This window comes from Macaca mulatta, chromosome 1 (assembly GCF_049350105.2).
Source record: "Macaca mulatta isolate MMU2019108-1 chromosome 1, T2T-MMU8v2.0, whole genome shotgun sequence".
In the NCBI taxonomy this organism is placed as follows: Eukaryota; Metazoa; Chordata; class Mammalia; order Primates; family Cercopithecidae; genus Macaca; species Macaca mulatta.
In genome coordinates, this window is record NC_133406.1 from 212508795 (window position 1) to 212530571 (window position 21777).

At 41.7% G+C, this 21777-nt stretch overlaps 1 protein-coding gene and 3 long non-coding RNA genes across 40 annotated transcripts in view; 2 read left to right on the top strand and 2 right to left on the bottom strand.

Annotated features, from left to right (window-relative positions):
• PHACTR4 (phosphatase and actin regulator 4) overlaps positions 1–21777 on the bottom strand; it is a 145288-nt gene that overhangs the window by 94999 nt on the left and 28512 nt on the right. For 23 of the 37 annotated variants that reach the window (XM_015132961.2, XM_077965770.1, XM_077965774.1 and 20 more), the window contains one exon: positions 12050–12103. In XM_015132961.2, coding sequence (XP_014988447.1) covers positions 12050–12065 — 16 coding nt within the window. In that variant the 5' untranslated portion in view covers positions 12066–12103. Of the gene's footprint in view, positions 1–12024; positions 12104–18196; positions 18300–21777 lie in introns of all 37 variants that reach the window. The other 14 variants (XM_077965850.1, XM_077965724.1, XM_077965734.1 and 11 more) reach the window with 3 other exon arrangements.
• LOC144334743 (uncharacterized) lies at positions 2706–4242 on the top strand. The gene is made up of 2 exons (XR_013404930.1): positions 2706–2849; positions 4117–4242. It is a non-coding gene; the product is annotated as an uncharacterized LOC144334743 (long non-coding RNA).
• Positions 4820–5887, top strand: LOC144334760 (uncharacterized). The gene is made up of 2 exons (XR_013404955.1): positions 4820–5619; positions 5746–5887. It is a non-coding gene; the product is annotated as an uncharacterized LOC144334760 (long non-coding RNA).
• Positions 7089–8188, bottom strand: LOC144334739 (uncharacterized). Its single transcript, XR_013404909.1, has 2 exons — positions 8066–8188; positions 7089–7738 (listed from the first exon to the last, which is right to left on the bottom strand). It is a non-coding gene; the product is annotated as an uncharacterized LOC144334739 (long non-coding RNA).

Here is a 21777-nt window from a genome sequence, read left to right on the forward strand (position 1 = left end):
TCTCCCAATGTTGCCTAGGCTGTTCTTGAACTCCTGGGCTCAAGCAATCCTCCCGTATGGGCCTCCCAAAGGACTGAGATTGGAGGCATGAGCCACTGTGCCCAGCCTGTCAGTTTTTAGTTATTAAGATTTTGCCAACTTTATAAAATAAACAGGTATACTTTCTTTTTCTCTGCTATACTGATTGATATAGCTTTATAGAGCTGTCCCCTCTTATCTGCAGTTTCACTTTCTGCAGTTTCAGTTACTTGTGGTTGACCACAGTCCAAAGATAAAATATGGAAAATTTCTAGAAATAAATAACTTGTAAGTTTTAAATCATGTGCCACTCTGAGTATCATGATGAAATCTCATGCCATCCTGCTCTGTCCTGCCCAGGTGTGAATCATCCATCTCCTTGTCCAGCATATCCACACCGTATGTGTTTCACTGCCTGTTAATCACTTAGCAGCCATCTCAGTTGCCATATCAACTGTGGCGGTATTGCAGTGCTTGTGTTCAAGTAATCCTTGTTTTACTTATTTGTTCCATTTTATTATTAGTTATTATTAAATTCTTACTGTGCCTAATTTATAATCCCAACTTTATAGCAGGTATATATATGTATGTATGTATGTATAGGAAAAAACAGTACGTACTGGGGTTCAGTATTATCCATGATTTCAGGGATCCACTAGCAGTATTGGTCTTGGTATAACCCCCATAGATAAGGAGGGACTACTGCAATGACCTGCTTCATCAATATGAATTAAATTGTCCATAAAACCCCTGGCCTAATCACATTTTAACACTAGTCTACATAGGATTTTTATTTCTTGAGTCACTTTGGCAAATTATATTTTCCTAGAAAATTATCCATTTTGGGGCGAAGGAAGTGGGACCAGCAAAAAAAAAAAAAAAAGAAAAAGAAAAAGAAAATTACCCATTTTATCAGGAATTCAACAGGGTGTCAAGGTAATTCAGTGGACAAAGGAGAATATTTCCAACTTTGTACCATATCTAAAAATTAACTCAAAAAGAATCAATGACTTAAAATAAAACCCAAAACTATAAACATCATAAAGAAAAAAAATAGAGGAAAACCTCTGTGAACTTTGGTTAAGCAAAGATTTCTTCAAGAAAACACAAAAATTATGAACCATAAAAGACAAAATAGATTAAATTGGATTGCATTACTTTAAAAGCCTCTGAAAACAAACAGACAAGCCACAGACTGGAAGAAAACATTTGTATGACATACATCATCGTCTGTGCAGGGTGCATGACACACTGATAAGGGCTCAGTTTGCAGCAATAAATTCAGATGGAAATCAGTCCATGCATTTAGTCAACCTATCCCACTTGATATGATTTTCTAGGAGTAAGGCATAGTCAGAAGTGATAAAAAGTGGTGAGAGGACACAGGCAATAGTACAGAATGTCAGCATTACTGCCTTTCCAGGCTTGTATACTACTACTACTACAGCTCATCTTTTTCTACTTACAGAAAAAATAATTACATAACATCTGTTATTCAAGTTCACAGAATTTGGTGTCTGTGTACTCTATTTTCCTTAAGATTGGTAATTCTATCTTATGCAGAAAAATTTAAACCACTGGAAGAAACACATACAGATATGTATTGTGTGTTTACTACTGGGCGGTGGGTAGGATGTAACAGTAAAAAGATGTTGACCTCCATAAGTTTATACTCCTTTAGGAAATAAGATGACAGAGGATATTTAATATATATTTATAATAATGCTATATTAAATTTCTCATCAAGACCACTAGGAGAAAAAATGGAACTAGCATCATTTTTGGCATCACATAATACTGGAGGAATTTATCTCCTACACCCCAAGGATGTCAAAACTAATTAAGCTTGCATTTTGTCTTTCATTCTTAAAGGGGAGGGAGGGAAGGACTATGTTACTGGCATATTTTGAGCTTCAAGTGGTAACAACATAACATCAAAAATGTTTTCCCATGAACTTTGAAGTGCATTATGTCTTGAGTTTGGCTCCTTGGCAAACGTTCTTAAACAGCTAGAAAAAAACTCCTTTATAGCATCATAATAATAATTTATAAATTCAGATACAGAATAAGAAAAAAATAATTGACTTTGTTTAGGAAATAATAAATTCTATTTGCTACCTTAACAAACTGCTTCTCCTATTTCCTATATGATACAAATTCTAATCAAAAGGAGGTATTATCTTATAAATTTGTTTCCAGAATGTCATGCATATGAATAAAGCCTTTGCAACTAGCTTTAAGTTCAGAATGCAAACTGATAATCCATATCTCATTAAACAATCATCAAACACACACCCAAAAAAATTTTCGACACGTCATGTTCATATTTATACAAGAGAGGGTATATAGAAACTTAATGAAGTATTCAGATGATTTAAAACATTTTGGGAAGGCAATTAGTATGTAGATCCTCCTCCACCTCAAAAATCTTTAGAAGGAAGTCATAACTCAGTATTTTTAAATAAGTGATATGCCAGGGTTTCAGTCCCTTTTATTCTGGCATGCTGTTGGAAGAGTGACTGTTAACTCTATAAACAGTTGAAAAGGGAGGAAGAAAGCAGAAGCAGGAATTAGCTATTTTTGAAAGTAGTGGGGTGTGGAGCATCATAGTAGCACAAATTCTATGCACATCCTCTCTGGATCCTTCCTTCACTCAGTACTTACGTACAGTGTAGTCATTAATCTTTCCTTTCTTCTTCTTCTTCTTTTTTTTTTTTTTTTTTTGAGAGAGTCTCGCTCTGTCGCCCAGGCAGGAGTGGAGTGGCATGATCTTGGGTCACCGCAACCTCTGCCTCCCGGGTTCAACCAATTCTCCTGCCTTAGCCTCCCGAGTAGCTGGGACTACAGGTGCACGCCATCACGCCCAGGTAAATTTTTGTATTTTAGTAGAGACGGGGATTCACTGTGTTGCCCAGGTTGGTCTCAAATTCCTCAGCTCAGGTGATCCGCCCACCTCGGCCTCCCAAAGTGCTAGGATTACAGGGGTGAGCCACCGCGCCCAGCCTAACTTTCTCTCTCTTTTTTTTTTTTTGAGACAGGGTCTCGCTCTGTCGCCCAGCCTGGAGTGCGGTGGCCGGATCTCAGCTCACTGCAAGCTCCGCCTCCCGGGTTTATGCCATTCTCCTGCCTCAGCCTCCCGAGTAGCTGGGACTACAGGCGCCCACCACCTCGCCTGGCTAGTTTTTTGTATTTTTTAGTAGAGGCAGGGTTTCACCGTGTTAGCTAGGATGGTCTCGATCTCCTGACCTCGTGATCCGCCCGCCTTGGCCTCCCAAAATGCTGGGATTACAGGTGTGACCCACCCCGCTCGGCCAATTTTTTCTTTTAACTGGTAGTATACACCAATACAGGTTAACAAGTAATATATTCATTGTATTTTATCCAGGTCTCTGAAATGAGATGAAAGGGAGGTGACCTAAAATCAGGAGAAGCAAGGTAAAAGCTGTTTGATTCCTCTATCACTTTCCCTGCTCCATGATCTTCAATGTCTGTCCTACACTAACCCTGGTGGAATTTTGGAATCTGTTTTCCAAGAAAGTGTAAAGCAAATGGTTTCTGGAATGCGGTCACAAAAGGCAACTTATGTTAGGGATATGGTACAAAAAATGGAAGGGATTGGGTGCAATAGCTCATGCCTGCACTCTCAACGTTTTGGGAGGCCGAGATGGGAGGATCAGTTGAGCCCAGGAGTTCAAGACTAGCCTGGGCAACATAGGGAGACCGCATCTTTACAAAAAGTAAAAAAATTAGTCAGGCATGGTGGTACGTGCCTATAGTCCCAGCTACTTGGGAGGCTGAGGTGGAAGGATTGCTTGAGCTCAGGAGGTTGAGGTTGCAATGCCTTTTTTTTTTTTTTTTTTTTTGAGACAGAGGAAGACTCCAACTCAAAATAAATAAAAATGAAATGAAAAATAAAAAGGCCAGGTGCAGAGGCTCATGCCTGTAATCTCAGCACTTTGGTAGGCCGAGGCAGGCAGATCACCTGAGGTCAGGAGTTCAAGACCAGCCTGGCCAACATGGTGAAACCCTAAAACTACAAAAATTAGCCCGGCGGTGGTGGGTGCCTGTAATCCCAGCTACTCGGGAGGCTGAGGCCAGGAGAATCGTTTGAACCAGGGAGGCAGAGGTTGCAGTAAGCTGAGATGGCGCCGCTGCACTCTAGCCTGGGTAACAGAGCAAGACTCTATCTCAAAAAATAAAAACAAAATACAAACATAAATAAAATTTTAAAATGGAAGATAATTAAGTGAAAATATGCGTAATTAATGCTGAATGCAGCAGCCTCTTTACTCAGCCTTCTTCACCCCTTACCATCAAAACACAGTGGGAAGACTGTGCCTCTTAGACCCTGATACTGGTATGAGAATATTCATCAACAATAAAGCCAAGAAGCTCACCCAAGGCAACCTGCCTATGCATTTAAAGCTTCTAACTGACTATTTAGTCCCTCACTTTTAATCATCAGCAGACAGCTAATTATTACTAGACATCAGAGAAAAACCCTAACATAAAAGAAATCAATCAATATTTAAAAACAATGTTAGGAAAAAAAGAGACTATGCAGGGCAAGGAAAATCAGTTGAAAGAATGAAAGGATATTATAAAAAGAAACATTCAGAGACTTAAAAAAGACCTCCTGGAGATCAAAAACTAATAGTAGAAAAGAAAAATGTAATAAAAGTAGAAGATAAAGTTGAATAAATCTTGCAGGAAACATATCTAAAGGAAAAAGAAATGAACTAATTATTCCAGGAGGTTCAACATCAAGAAGCTACTGGCAACCAAGACAGAGGAAGACATGAGGGTTTAGGAAACAAAGGAGCTAACACAGGAAAGAAGCAAAGTTGCCAGGAAAATGGAGACTGGATAACCCAGGATGACAGTCGCGTACCACCTCTACAGACTGCAAGGCCACCTGAACAGACTAGAGCCATGTGACTCAAGAGACATATTGAAGGCCGTCATCATCAATATCTCTGCTGCCACTTATCCTTTTTAAAGCTAAGAACACAGTACCCAGGAGAGCCTGGCCCTCAGCCTATCTTGACTAAATGCTTATGGATTTCTTTATTGAACATACTTGGTTGCCTAATGAGTTCCAGACACTCATTTCACCCCACAGAAGTTTCTTTAACCCAGCGGTCCCCAACCTTTCTGGCACCAGGGACCGGGTTCATAGAAGACAATTTTTCTACAGACAGGGGTGTTGGGGTGGTTTGGGATGAAATTGTTCCACCTAATTGCTGATCTGACAGGAAGTGGAGCTCAGACTGTAATGCTCACTGGCCCACTGCTCACCTCCTGCAGCCGGGGGGTAGTGGTGCAGGGTACTCCTGCTTAGGAGAAACCACAGAGTTGATCACTCCCTCTGACCATATTTCTGTCAAATGCCCAAGACCTAGTCCACACTGAAACCCTGCCCAATACAATCTCCATGATTAAGTCTTAACTTTACTCATGACTTCCATAGATGGGCCTCTAAGAACATCAGGAAAATGAAGCAAGTATAATCTGCTGATCTCTGGGGATCCCTGAGATCCTTTCAGAAGTCCAAGAGGTAAAACTAAATACATAAGAATACAAAAAAATTGGCCAGGCGCAGTGGCTCACGCCTGTAATCCCAGCACTTTGGAAGGCCGAGGCAGGCGGATTACGAGGTCAGGAGATCAAGACCATCCTGGCCAACATGGTGAAACCCTGTCTCTACTAAAAATACAAAAAAATTAGCCGGGCTTTGGGGCGGGTGCCTGTACTCCCAGCTACTTGGTAGGCTGAGGCAGGAGAATGGCGTGAACCTGGGAAGCAGAGTTTGCTGTGAGCTGAGATTGCGCCACTGCACTCCAGCCTGGGTGACAGAGCGAGACTCTGTCTCAAAAAAAAAAAAAAAAAAAAAAATTATTTGCCTTTTCCACTGTGTTGACACTTGCACTGATTGTACAAAAGAAATGGTGAGCAAAACTGTTAGCACCTTAACACAAATCAAGGCAACAGCACCAAACTGTAGCAGAAATCATTCTATTCTTCATAACTACACAGTTATAGTGAAAAATAAATTCATTTTTAAGAATGTCCTTGATAAAGCAATAAAAAATATTAGTTTTAATAAATATCAACCCTTTAGTACATATATATATACATATTTTTTTTTTTTTTTTTTTTTTTTTTTTTTTTTGAGACGGAGTCTCGCTCTGTCACCCAGGCTGGAGTGCAGTGGCCGGATCTCAGCTCACTGCAAGCTCCGCCTCCCGGGTTCACGCCATTCTCTTGCCTCAGCCTCCCGAGTAGCTGGGACTACAGGCGCCTGCCATCTCGCCCGGCTAAGTTTTTGTATTTTTAGTAGAGACGGGGTTTCACTGTGTTAGCCAGGATGGTCTCGATCTCCTGACCTCGTGATCCGCCCGTCTCGGCCTCCCAAAGTGCTGGGATTACAGGCTTGAGCCACCGCGCCCGGCCGACAGTACATATATTTTTATTACTGTATATGATGAAACAGAAATATGTATAAAGCACATTTGTATACTAAGTATGATGGTTATCTCCAGGAAAGGCATTTGTGTAATTGAGTTGCAAACTGAACTAGAGAGTTTTCTTCATGGAATACTATTTTTACTTGAAAGACTGAACAAAAAGCTATGTTATTCAAGCTTAGATAGCTGACAGGCATTTTCTCAAAAGTAAGCCTGTCACTAATAACGAAAATTAACAGTATTTGTTGCTAGTGACAGAATTCAAGCTTTCAAGTGAAATTCCAATTTTGGAAAATTTACATCCAGAGTGAGCTTGACAGCTTCCCAACATTTAACATTTTTTTCAATGAGACCAACAGTGATATTAACGAACATGATATTTAAATATCATATAATGAAATGTGTAAGTATCTGTCCAGGTAGAAAAGGTCCTAGAGACCTTAGGTTTATCCTTCTAGTACTTTATTCGTAAAAATCCCTCACTACTTTTATTTCCAGAATACTACAAATAATTCTTTCTTTCTTTCGGCGGTGGTGGGCGGGGGCGGTTTCTGGGTTTTTTTTGTCTTTTCTTTTCTTTATGTTATTTTTTACTTCAATAGGTTTTTGGGGAACAGGTAGTATTTGGTTACATGAATAAGTGCTTCAGTGGTGATTTCTGAGATTCTGGTGCAACCATCATCCAAGCAGTGTACACTGTACACAATGTGTAGTCTTTTATCTCTTTTTCAATATTTTTACTTAATTATTAGCTAACTTAATTATAACAAAATTCTCACTCCACCAAAAGAAATAAACTCATTTTACATCCTCAATTCTTTTCTTTGTCAAATGGCACTGAGTACACCAAATTCTTATCATATGTATATGTATAGTAAACAACTAAGAAAAAAATCAGTATAACGTTTAGAAGGAAAAATGGAGACAGAGCAGACTGGTTGTTAAATATAACTATGAATCATTTCTGTTTTTCTCTAAAATCCATATTATGATTGAATAAATGTTAATTTATAAATTCTAAGATTTAAATAAGTGTTTAGAAAAAAATAATTTCAGGCCAGGTGTGTTGGCTCACACCTGTAATCCAAACACTTTGGGAAGCCAAGGCAGGTGGATCACCTGAGGTCAGGAGTTCAATATCACCCTGGCCAATATGGCAAAACCCCGTCTCTATTAAAAATACAAAAATTAGTTGGGCATGGTGGCAGGCGCCTGTAGTCCCAGCTACTTGGGAGACTGAGGCAGGAGAATTGCTTGAACCCGGGAGGCAGAGGTTGCAGTGAGCTGAGATCACTCCAGCCTGGATGACAGAGCAAGACTCCATCTCAAAAAAACCCCCCAAAACCAAAAACAAACCAAAAAAATAAAAAATAATCTCAGCCGGGCATGGTGGCTCATGCCTACAATCCCAGCACTTTAGAAGGCTGAGGCGGGTGGATCACCTGAGGTCAAGTGTTCAAGACCAGCCTGGCCAACATGGTGAAACCCCATCTTTACTAAAAATAGAAAAATTAGCTGGGCGTGGTGGCAGGTGCCAGTAATCCCTGCTACTCAGGAGGAGGCTGAGGCAGGAGAATCACTTGAACCTGGGAGGTGGAGGTTGCAGTGAAGTGAGATTGTGCCATTGCACTCCAGCCTGGGTAACAAGAGTGAAACTCCGTCTCAAATAAAAAAAAGAAAAAAAAAAAAGAAAAAAATAATCTCACTAGCACAGAACTCAAATTTCTACCTATCTTAGTAAACAATCAAAAGCACATTTCACTTTATGCTTCAATTGACTACTGGCCAACTATAACTTCTATAGCAACTTTCACGTTGATACTCTCTAGAAAATTTAAGTTATATTTAAGGTTAATTTCAATTGAATTTAATTGTTTAACAATAAATTTGATTGATGAGATTATATTAAAATTTAGGTTATGTTTACTTAAGTGAAGCAAGGAGGTAGTCAGAATGAAAACTTAGGTTTCCAGTACAAACCTATGGAGTTGTCATGTATTATTCTAGTTTATCATATGGTCATGTTCTTTTGAATTTGTCACGAGACTACTATGATAAAACTTAATTTACCAAATTCTTCAAGATTTAACTTGGTAATGAAGCTACAAATTTGTGAATAAGTGGCCGGGCGCGGTGGCTCACGCCTATAATCCCAGCACTTTGGGAGGCCAAGGCGGGCAGATCACGAGGTCAGGAGCTCGAGATCATCCTGGCCAACATGGTGAAACCCCATCTCTACTAAAAATACAAAAAATGAGCCGGGTGTGGTGGCATATGCCTGTAGTCCCAGCTACTCAGGAGGCTGAGGCAGGAGAATTGCTTGAACCCGGGAGGCGGAGGTTGCAGTGAGCCCAGATCGCGCCACTGCACTCCAGCCTGGCGACAGAGCGAGACTCCATCTCAAAAAAAAAAAGAAAAAAAAAAAAGAAAAAAAAAAAATTTATGACTAAGTACACACTGCCCTCTTGTGTTCAAACTAAGGATGGATCTAATTGATGAACTAGGTGTAATCCTAAAAACTACTCTTCCAGGGGAAAAAAAAGCCAAGGTCCTAAAGAAATCATTTAAGGTTGCTAAAAGCAGAAAAATTCTGATCTTACAAGGTAATAAGGAGCAGTCTTCTCAAGGCAAGGCAAAAGCTCTTAATCTGAGCCAGATGATTGCTAGTACCAGTAGCCCAAAAAACCTAATCTCAGTGAGTATTATATAGTAGTATTTTTACTATACTTCCTCAAGCTGCACTGGCATAAAAAGGGATTCAGACTTCTTTCCGTGTGATGAAGGATCAGAAAATGCTTGAATTGAATGCTTCCTCCAGCATGCTGAAATTAAACCAGTAAAACTGCCTCTGATTTCTTTTTTTTCTTTTTTGCTAATGTGTATTTTAAAATGAAAAGTACTTCCTAACTAGTCTTCCTAGTCAATGTTATGGTTTCAAAAAATGTGATATCCTAAGACATATCTCTCACTTTGAAATAAGCATCAGTTAAAAATAGGGCCAGGAGTGGTGGAGTACGCCTGTAGTCTTAGCTACGTGGGAAATATGCATAATTAATACTGAATGCAACAGCCTCTTAACTCAGTCTTCTTCACCCCTTAACATCCAAACACAGTGGGAGACTAAAGCAGGAAGACTGCTTGAGCCCAGGAGTTCAAGGATGTAGCATGCTATGATTGCGTCTGTGAATAGCCACTGAACTCCAGCCTGGGCAACACAGTGATACCCAGTCTTAAAAAAAAAAAAAAAAAGAAAGAAAAGAAAGAAAAGGGCCGGGCGCGGTGGCTCACGCCTGTAATCCCAGCACTTTGGGAGGCCGAGGTGGGCGGATCACGAGGTCAGGAGATCGAGACCATCCTGGCTAACACGGTGAAACCCCGTCTCTACTAAAAATACAAAAAACTAGCCGGGCGTGGTGGCAGCGCCTGTAGTCCCAGCTACTCGGGAGGCTGAGGCAGGAGAATGGCGTGAACCCGGGAGGCGGAGCTTGCAGTGAGCTGAGATCGCGCCACTGCACTCCAGCCTGGGCGACAGAGCGAGACTCTGTCTCAAAAAAAAAAAAAAAAAAAAAACCAGAAAGAAAAGAAAGAAAGAGAAAAAGGGGTTCCACACACAGTAAATGACTTTATCGCCAAAAAGGCAGACATTAAACCTTTGTATATCTAGACTTACATTCCCTTACTCATGTTGTTAGATGAAATATACGCAGGCTAAACTTAATTAGAAGTATTAGGCTGGGTGCAGTGGCTCATGCCTGTAATTCCAACACTTTGGGAGGCCAAGGCAGGTGGATCCCTTGAGCCTAGGAATTGCAGAAGTGCCTGCTCAACAAGGCAAAGCCCTGTCTCTACCAAAAAAAAAAAAAATCAGTCTGGCATAGGGGTGCACACCTGTAGTCCCAGCTACTCAGGAGGCTGAGTTGAAAGGATTGCCTGAGCCCAGGAGGTCAAGGCTGCAGTGAGCTCTGATGGTGCCACTGCACTCCAGCCTGGGTGACAGAGTGAGACACTATCTCCAAAAATAAAAAAATAAAAAAATTATATATATATATATATACATAGACACACACACACATATATATTACACATGCCTGCTATTATGATTACTTTCTTTTTTTTTTTTTTTTTTTTTTTTGAGACGGAGTCTCGCTCTGTCACCCAGGCTGGAGTGCAGTGGCCGGATCTCAGCTCACTGCAAGCTCCGCCTCCCAGGTTCACGCCATTCTCCTGCCTCAGCCTCCCGAGTAGCTGGGACTACAGGCGCCTGCCACCTCACCCGGCTAAGTTTTTTGTATTTTTAGTAGAGACGGGGTTTCACTGTGTTAGCCAGGATGGTCTCGATCTCCTGACCTCGTGATCCGCCCGTCTCGGCCTCCCAAAGTGCTGGGATTACAGGCTTAAGCCACCGCGCCCGGCCCTATTATGATTACTTTCATGTTATCTTTTTATTTTCTTTTATTTTCTTTTTTTTTGAGACAGGGTCTCCCTGTGTCGCCAAGGCTAGAGTGCGGTGGTGTGATCCCAGCTTACTGCAACCTCCGCCTTCCGGTCCTCAAGTGTTTCTCCTGCCTCACCCTCCCAAGTAGCTGAGATTACAGGCCCCCGCCACCACGCCCAGCTAATTTTTGTATTTTTAGTAGAGATGGGGTTTCACCACGTCAGCCAGGTTGGTCTCGAACTCCTGACCTCAAGTGATCTGCTCATCTCGGCCTCCCAAAGTGCTGGGATTACAGGCATGAGCCATCGCGCCCAGTCACTTCCACGTTATCTTTCATTGGCCAAGTACTAATGAAGCACTACAAAGCACACTTGTTCCTGAAATATGAGCAGAACTACATTTCCAACCAAAGAGAAGTATATATAAGTTACTGAATTATTAAGATAGAGAAATTTATTTACTTATTTTTCTTTTTTTGAGACAGAGTCTTGCTCTGTTGCCTAGGATGGAGCGTAATGGCAAGATCTCAGCTCACTGCAATCTCTGCTTCCTGGATTCAAGCGTTTCTCGTGCCTCAGCCTCCAGAGTAGCTGGGATTACAGGTGTGTGCCACCATGCCCAGCTAAATTTTTGTATTTTTCTTAGAGACGGGGTTTTGTCATGTTGGCCAGGCTGGTTTCGAACTCCCAGCCTCAAGTGATCTGCCTGCCTCAGCTTCCCAAGGTGCTAGGATTACAGGCGTGAGCCACCACACCCAGATAAGATACAGAAATTTAAATTTCTCATTTTAACTTGTCAAATGGTTCTTGATTTTTTTCATTAAAAATGTTATTTGTGTAATATATAATGGGTTTATCAATGTTTTTAAACAAAGTAATATTTTTAAAGTTTCTCAGGTTTAATTTATAATACAGCAAATATCAATAGACATGTCATATAAACAAAAGGTCATTGGCACTCTATCATTAAGTATATAACTGGATCCTTATAGAAGCAAAAAGTTTGAGACCCATTATTCTGGAGAGTAGCATACTGAACATGAAAAAAACCAATTAACTCTCAAAGCTTTAATGGAGGTAAGGATAAAACAGAAATGTCATTTACTAAGAAAAATGCAGGTGATACTCACCAAATGGATCTTCCATGCCACTATTAACCAGTTTAGGGAGATGAGATATTGTTTCTAAAAAGAGAAAAAGGTAAATGATACACTTAATACATATAGTCCCCATCACCTTTTATGCTTTTATTTATTTATTTATTTATTTATTTATTTATTTATTTATTTTGAGACGGAGTCTCGCTGTGTCTCCCAGGCTGGAGTGCAGTGGCGTGATCTCGGCTCACTGCAAGCTCCGCCTCCCGGGTTCATGCCATTCTCCCGCCTCAGCCTCCCAAGTAGCTGGGACTACAGGCGCCCGCCACCACGCCCGGCTAGTTTTTTGTATTTTTAGTAGAGACGGGGTTTCACCATGTTAGCCAGGATAGTCTTATCTCCTGACCTTGTGATCCACCCGCCTCGGCCTCCCAAAGTGCTGGGATTACAGGCTTGAGCCACCGCGCCCGGCCACCTTTTATGCTTTTAAAAAAATAATCCTAATTCAGTAACATTGACCGTAGTTTAAAAGTGGAACATTATAGAAATGTACAACTTATTAAATGGTAGGGTTTTTTTTTTTGAGACAGGAGCTCCCTATGTTGCCCAGACTGGATTTTAACTCTTGGGCTTAAGTGATCCTCCCACGTCGGCCTCTTGAGGATTACAACAGCCTGCGACTGTGCCAGGCTGGGAGTTATTTTAGGGGAATTGAGATACAGATGTACAATATTAGATTATCATAAAACATTTAAGGCTAATTTTTGTCTTAAAATATATTATTCTCAGTTTCCTCAAATAAGCTCCCTTTCCAATCCTCATTTTGAATTTACGAGAGTGTAAGGAAAAAGGCAAGTTTTTTTGTAAGAAAAATACAACACCTGAGAAAGGGCATGAGGAACATCTTTGAAGAAGGAAATTGGTTTTGCCTAAGGAAAATGGAAGTTATTTTAGACACAGAAGGATGGTTCAGTAAGCTGTAAGTTTGTCCACTCAAGTATGAAAATAAAACAAAAAATGTTTCAAATGAAAGTTGACTAAGTATAATATACAACCTCCTGCACCCCTAGTCAAGACAAGTGTCAAATCTGCCCTATCCAGCTTCCTACTCCTCCTGTGGTTTTTATCCTAAGGTCATTCCCTAACAGTCTAAATACAAAACTCCAATTCAGAGCCTGCTTTTTATAAATCACAACCTACTGGACAGGAATGATTGGAGAAACTTGGGAGTAAGATGCAGTTATAGGGCCGGGCGCAGTGGCTCACAGGCTACTGGTACTAGCAATCATCTGGCTCAGATTAAGAGCTTTTGTCTTGCTTTGAGAAGACTGCTCTTTATTACCTTGTAAGATCAGAATTTTTCTGCTTTTAACGACTTTAGATTATTTCTTTAGGACCTTGGCTTTTTTTCCCCCTCAAGAGTAGTTTTTACCTAGTTCATCAATTAGATCCATCCTTAGTTTGAACACAAGAGGGCAGTCTGTACTGATTCATAAATTTTGTAGCTTTATTACCAAGTTAATTCTTGAAGAATTTGGTAAATTGAGTTTTATCATAGTAGCCTGGTGACAAATTCTAAAGAACATGACCACATGATAAACTAGAATAATACATGACAACTCCATAGGTTTGTACTGGAAACCTAAGTTTTCATTCCGACTTACCTCCTTGCTTCACTTAAGTAAACATAACCTAAATTTTAATATAATCTTATCAATCAAATTTATTAAACAATTAAATTCAATTGAAATTAACCTTAAATATAACTTAAATTTACTAGAGAGTATCAAAGTGAGAGCTGCTATAGAAGTTATGGTTGGCCAGCAGTCAATTGAGGCATAAAGTGAAATGTGCTTTTGATTGTTTACTAAGATAGGTAGAAATTTGAGTTCTGTGCTAGTGAGATTATTTTTTTCTTTTTCTTTCTTTCTTTTTTTTTTTTTGAGACGGAGTCTTGCTCTGTCGCCCCGGCTGGAGTGCAGTGGCCGGATCTCAGCTCACTGCAAGCTCCGCCTCCCGGGTTCACGCCATTCTCCTGCCTCAGCCTCCAGAGTAGCTAGAGCTACAGGCGCCCGCCACCGCGCCCAGCTAGTTTTTTTGTATTTTTTTAGTAGAGATGGGGTTTCACCGTGTTGGCCAGGATGGTCTCGATCTCCTGACCTCGTGATCCGCCCGTCTCGGCCTCCCAAAGTGCTGGGATTACAGGCTTGAGCCACCGCGCCTGGCCTCTTTTTTTTTTTTAAGACTGAGTTTCGCTCATTGCCCAGGCTGGAGTGCAATGGTGCAATCTCAGCTCACTGCAACCTCCACCTCCTGGGTTCGAGTGATTCTCCTGCCTCAGCCTCTTGAGTACCTGGGATTACACGCACCTGCCACCATGCCCTGCCAATTTTTGTATTTTTAGTAGAGACGGGGTTTTACCATGTTGGCCAGGCTGATCTCGAACTCCTAACTGGTGGTCATTCCCTGGTCACCGAATGTGAAATTGAAATACACATACTTGGGGTCAGGCATGGTGGTTCATGCCAGTAATCCCAGCACTTTGGGAGGCCGAGGTGGGTGGATCACCTGAGGTCAGGAGTTTGAGACCAGACTGGCCAACATGGTGAAACCCTGTCTCTACTAAAAATACAAAAATCAGCTGGGCATGGTGGCCTGCACCTGTAGTCCCAGCTACTCAGGAAGCTGAGCCATGAGAATCGCTTGAACCTGGGAGTCGAAAGTTGCAGTGAGCTCAGAACATGCCACTGAACTCCAGCCTGGGCAACAGAGTAAGATTCGGTCTCAAAAAAGAAAAAAGAAAAAGAAAAAAATTTAAAGTTTTGTGCTTCAAAGGACACCATCAAAAAAGTGATAAGGCAACACACAGAATGGGAGAAAATTTTTGCAAATCATCTATCTGATAAGGAACCTATATGTAGAATACATAAAGAACAATGACTCAATAACAAAGACAACCCAATTTAAAAATGGGCAAAGGATGTATATAAACATTTCATAAGAGAAGATATACAGTCAATAGGCATATGAAAAGATCTTTAACATCTTTAGCCCTATAGGAAATGCAAATCAATGTCACAATGAAATAACACTTCACACCCATTATGATGGCTATAATAAATAAAAAAGGTAATAACAGTGTTGGGAGCTAAACCAAGAACACATGGATACTAGAAGGGGAACAACAGACACTGGGCCTGCTTGAGGGTGAAGGATGAGGGGATCAGAAAAAATACCTATCAGGTACTATAGTTATTACCGGGGTGACTAAATTATCTGTACACCAAACTCCCGTGACACACAGTTTACCAACATAACAAACCAGAACATGTATGTGTACCCCGAACGTAAAATAAAAGCTAAATAAATAAATAAATAAATAACAAGTATTAGGAAAGATGTAGAGAAACTGGGGCCTCAATACACTGCTGGTGAGAATGTAAAATGATGTAGCCGATTTGGAAGAGTAACAGTTCACCAAACAGTTAAACATAGAGTTTATCATATGATCCACTCCTAGGTATACATCCAAGAGAAGTAAAAACATATGTCAAGGCCAGGTGCGGTGGCTCACGCCTGTAATCCCAGCACTTTGGGAGGCCGAGGCGGGCAGATCACCTGAGGTCAGGAGTTTGAGACCAGCCTGGTCAATAGGGTGAAATCCTGTCTCTACTAAAAATACAAAAATTAGCTGGGCATGGTGGCGGGGGCCTGTAGTCCCAGCTACTTGGGAGGCTGAGGCAGGAGTCACTTGAAACCGGGAGATGGAGGTTGCAGTGAGCTGAGATCGCGCCACTGCACTCCAGCCTGGGTTACAGTGTGAAACTCCATCTTATAAAAAAAAAAAAGGATGTCCATACAAAACCTTGTACACAGGCCAGGTGTGTGGCTCATGCCTGTAATCCCAACACTTTGGGAGGATAAGGCAGGCAGATCACTTGAAGTCAGGAGTTCGAGACAAGCCTAGCAAAATGGTGAGACCCCGTCTCTACAAAAAATACAAAAATTACTCGGGCGTGGTGGCCCGTGCCTGTAGTCCCAGCTAACGACAAAACAAACGTCCCCAAAACAAACAAATGAAAAACCTTTATACAAATGTTCATAGCAGCACTATTCATAATAGCTAAAAAGTGAAAACCACCCAATGTCTATCCACTGATCACTGGATAAACAAAATGAATACAATGGAACATTCAACATAAAAAGAAATGATTTTTTTTTTTTTTTTTTTTTTTTTGAGATGGAGTCTCGCTCTGTAGCCCAGGCTGGAGTGCAGTGGCCGCATCTCAGCTCACTGCAAGCTCCGCCTCCCGGGTTCACGCCATTCTCCGGCCTCAGCCTCCAGAGTAGCTGGGACTACAGGCGCCCGCCACCTCGCCCGGCTAGTTTTTTGTATTTCTTTAGTAGAGATGGGGTTTCACCGTGTTCGCCAGGATGGTCTCGATCTCCTGACCTCGTGATCCGCCCGTCTCGGCCTCCCAAAGTGCTGGGATTACAGGCTTGAGCCACCGCGCCCGGCCGAAATGAAGTATTAATACATGTTATAACATGGATAAACATTTAAAACACACTAAATGAAAGAGGCTAATCACAAAGGACCATACAGCCTATGATTCCACTTACATGAAATGTCCATAATAGGTAAGTCTATAGAGTCAGAAAGTTTGCAGTGGCCTATGTTGGGGGTGGGTGGGGAGGAGATTAGAGAGTGACAGCTAAGGGGAACAGAGTTTTTTTGGGGGTAATTATAATGTTCTAAAATTGGTTAGAGTGATGGTTATACAACTTGCAAATATATTAAAAGCCATTAAGTTGTACACTATAAACTGTAAAGTAACTGTAAATTTTACAGTATATGAATTATATCTCAAAAATACTGGTTTTTGTTTTGTTTTGTTTTGTTTTTTAAGCAGTAGATTTGCAACAAAAGGGTATATTATGGGAGCATGCTGTTGCCCTGGCTGGATCCCCCATTAAGGAATGACAGGACTGCTGTTGGGAGACAGCCTACAACTGTCAATCCTTTCAGGGAGTGCCTCAGATATGAAGAGTTGACTCAAGGAAGGTCACATCCTTCTCAGAAGTCCACATCCAATCAAGACCAGAGTGTAAGCCCAGCCGTTACAGTACACATGAGACAACTCTAAAAGGTCATTTTAGCTCCAGAGCCCCCGTGGGGTCCACTAAGGCTCCTGTTGGATCTCTATTGCCGCTTGACTTCTCCCTGTGGCCAAATACTGCTGCTCCTGTCCCCTCCCTTCCACGGGTGTTGATCCCAAGAGCACTTCCTAAAAAGCATTCTTCAGGCTGTACTATCAGAGTCTGCCTCAAAGATAACCCAACCTAGGACAGTACTCCTTTAAGAATAGGACTTTGCTGACAGTTTGCCAGCCATCTGATACTTTCCAATTCTAATACTAAGCTACTGAAATCACAGACCGCAATTTTCCAATACCACATGATCCTTTCACATGTTCCAAGGGACTCTTATAGACCTCTAATTTCTCTATTAGATTATACTGAACTCTTCCAAAGCACAGAATTCATCTACTTCTTTTGATTGATGTTATAATATCAATCCTAGGGGATGATCCTAGGTTTGTGATGGAAAGTTTCCAGTAACAAAATACCCCTGTTCTTACAGAATCACAAACAGAAGGATGTCTTGCTAGAAAAATCCTGTGTAGTTTTTGCAGAGAAGCCTACTTTGTGTCTCCACTAACTGGATGCCTGTGCAAGACAGAAATATTTCTATGACCTCTGTAACCACCCATAAACAGATAATGCTCAAACCTATACATATTTTCAGTCCAGATCTTTCTTGGAAGCTCAAGGTAAAAGCCAAAGCCCTTTCAACAGCTTATAGTGCCCTAAGACAAAAGTCACATACTCCCATCATGTTCAAGTACTCTTCCCCTTTCTCACTAAACTCCAGGCAGATGAACCTCCTTGCTGTTCCTTCGATGTGCCAGGCATGCTGAGGCTCTCTGCACTGGAATATTCTTCCCCTACATATTCATTTCTCAATTCCTTTGGGACTTTGCTTAAATGTTACCTTCTCAGTTAAGTCTTCCTCATCACCCTACCTTAAATTGCAATCACCAAGACCACTCTACCTCAGCTTTATCTCTTTTTCCAGCTATTTCTCAAAGCACTTATTCTAATATACTACATATTTACCTTTTAAATTTGTCATCTCCTCTCATTAAAATATAAGCTCTTTCGGGACAGGTATTTTGCCTGTTTTTGTCCACTGCTGTATCTCCAACACCTAAAATAGTTCCTGAAAAACAGCAAGTGCTCAATAACTATTTTTTCATATGAACGAGATCCAAATTCACATGTCCAAATCACTCAACATCTCCACTTAGATATCTACAAACCTCTGTTCTACATGCACAACTCATTATCTACCTCCTACTTAACCTTAGTCCTTCTTCTTCCTGCAGCTTTCACCATCCACCTAACTGACCAAATGAGAAGTCTCATCCTCTACTTCATGAGTGACTTCCAAAACATATCTTAGATCTTTGTCTTCATCTTCATTGCCTAAACACACAATAGAATCCAAAATACTCTCACTTCCTCTGGACTGTTCCCCTCCAATCTGTGTTTCACAGGCCTAGTAACTGTTAAGTGTTCACTAAACTGGGATCTATGGACCTCCTGGTCTTTGTTTTCCTAGTTCAACTGAGGTAGTCTCTTTGGCAGAAACCTCCTCCTCTTCCTGACCTCTACATATTGCAGAATCCCAAGATTTGGTCCTTAATTCTCATCTCCTTGCTATCTTTACTCCTCTACTCCCTAGAATATAATTGGCATGTGGCAGAAATAATTCTTTATTGTGTATTGTCCTATACACTGCAGGACATTTAGCAACCCTCACTTAGTATCCCTCACTCCAGCCCATTAGATGCCCACAGCCTCCCCAGTGATTAGGATGTCCAAAATCAGCCTGCTAAATTTTATTTATTTATTTATTTATTTTTGAGATGGAGTCTCACTCTGTTGCCCAGGTTGGAGTGCAGTGGCGTGATCTCAGTTCACTGCAACTTCTGCTGCGAAGTCCAAGCGATTCTCCTGCCTCAGTCTCCTGAGTAGCTGGAATTACAGGCACCTGCCACTGCACCCAGCTAATTTTTGTATTTTTAGTACAGACGGGGTTTCACCATATTGGTCAGGCTGATCTCAAACTCCTGACCTCGTGATCCACCTGCCTCGGCCTCCCAAAGTGCTGAGATTACAGGCGTGAGCCACCACGCCTGGCCCAGCTCACTAAATTTCTAAATACCTCCTAGAGAAGCAGTAATCAATCCCTTCCCTGCAAAATGAACCCTGACTAGTCATCTCATCCAGTCCTACAATTTTTTTTTTTTTGGAGACAGGGTCTCTGTCACCCAGCCTGGAGTGCAGCAGCGCAATCATAACTCACTGAAGCTGTGAACTCCTGAGCTCAACTGATCCTCCCACCTCAGCCTCCTGAGTAGCTAGGACTACAAGCATATACCACTCACCCAGCTAACTGTAAAATTTTTTATTTTTATTTTATTTTATTGTTTTTTGAGATGGAGTTTTACTCTTGTCGCCCAGGCTGGAGTGCAATGACGTGATCTTAGCTCACTGCAACCTCTGCCTCCTGGGATCAAGCGATTCTCCTGCCTCAGCCTCCCTAGTAGCTGGGATGACAGGCACCTGCCATCACGCCCAGCTAATTTTTGTATTTTTAGTAGAGACAGGATTTCACCATGTTGGCCAGCTGGTCTCGAACTCCTGCCCTCAGGTGATCCACCTGCCTCAGCCTCCCAAAGTGCTGGGATTATGCCTGTGCAAGACAGAAATATTCCTGTGGCCTCTGTAACCACCCATAAACAGATGGTGCTCAAACCTATATGGTGAGCCACAGCACCTGGTGAGCCACTGTGCTCAGCCTAAATTTTTAAAATTTTTTGTACAGATGGGGTCACAATGTTGTCTAGGCTGGTCTCAAACTCCTGACCTCAAGCGATCCTCCCATCTTGGCCTCCCAAAGTGCTGGGATTACAGACATAGGCCAATATGCCTAGCCTAGTTCTACCATTTTTAATACCCCCTATATACACTGATGATATAAACAAATTCTTATTTCCAGGCCGAACATCTCCCCTGAACTTCATCAGACTGATATATCTACAGCATACTCAATACTCTATTTGGAAATCTGGCAAGTTTCACAAACATACCATGTTTTAAAGAACAAATTCTTGATTTCCCACTCCCAATTTGTTCTTCCCCCAGTATTCCCTATTCATGAGTAGGGCAACAGATGTAAAGCACTTAGAAAAAGAGTAGGCATCTGTGTTAAGCTGCTATTTTGTATCATCATTTCAGTAAAATGGTAGCTTAAGTTTTCTAGTTGCTCAACAAGGTGTCATCCTTGACTCTTCTCTTTCTCTCACAGCTACAATTAAATCATTACCAAGTCTTATTGCCTCTGCCTCCAAAATACATCCATAATTTAACCACTTCTCACCCTAGTCCAAGCTATCACCATCTCTTGCTAGGCTAGTACAATCAACCCCTAATTAACCTCCCTTCTACTCAGACTCCTATATTCTGTTATCCTCAGACTGGCCTGGGTGATCCTTCCAAAAAGTAAAGCAGAGCTGGATGCAGTGACTGATGGCTATAATCGCAGTACTTTGGGATACTGAGGTGGGAGGATCACTTGAGGCCAGGAGTTCGAGACCAGCTTGGGCAACATAGTAAAATCCCTGTCTCTACAAAAAAATTTAAAAATTAGATGAGCGTGGTGGTGCGTGCCTGTAGTCCTAGCTACTCTGAGGCGGGAGGACAGCTTGAGCCCAGAAGTTTGAGGTTATAGTGAGCTATGATTGCACCATGGCACTCCAGCATGGGCAACAGAGCCAGACCCTGCCTTATTAACAACAACAACAAAAAAAAAGGTGCGGTGGCTCACGCCTGTACGCCTACCATTTTGGGAGGCCAAGGGGGGCAGATCACCTGAGGTCAGGAGTTCAAAACCAGCCTGGCCAACATGGTGAAACCCCATCTCTACTAAAAATACAAAAATTAGCTGGGTGTGGTGGCAGGCGCCTATAATCCCAGCTACTTGGGAGGCTGAGGCAGGAGAATGGCTTGAACTCGGGAGGTGGAGGTTGCAGTGAGCCAAGATCTTGCCACTGCACTCTAGCCTGGATGACAGAGCGAGACTCCATCTCTAAAAGAAAAAAAAAAAAAAGTAAAGCATGTCATATATTCCTACTGTAACCAAGTATCCCAGCCTCAAAATGCGTTTTAAAACTTTTTTCCTTTCTTGCTTTCAGCCTTGAAACATACTTTGAAACTCTTTGTTTCCCTTTCCTATCAGGTACTTCCATGAACAATGCTCACTTATCTAATAATGTGCTTGCTTACAAATTCCAGGGGCCAATTTTGAAACAAACCAGGCAGAGAGAGCCAGTTGCAGAATCCTCCCACCTAAGAGGAGTTCTGAACAGTTGGCCCACCACTATTGGGCGGAAGTCAGGATGAAGAAAACCAGAACTCCGGACAGGTGATGAACTCAAGACAGCCATGGGAACCAGATTTGAACGCCTACCCTCTCCTGTACCACTATCACATATTTCCCATATCTTTGCCTTCTTAAAACCCTTCACTCAGGCTGGGAGTGGTGGCTCACACCTATAATCCCAGCACTGTGGGAGGCTGAGGCAGGCAGATCACCTGAGGTCAGGAGTTCAAGACCAGCCTGGCCAACACAG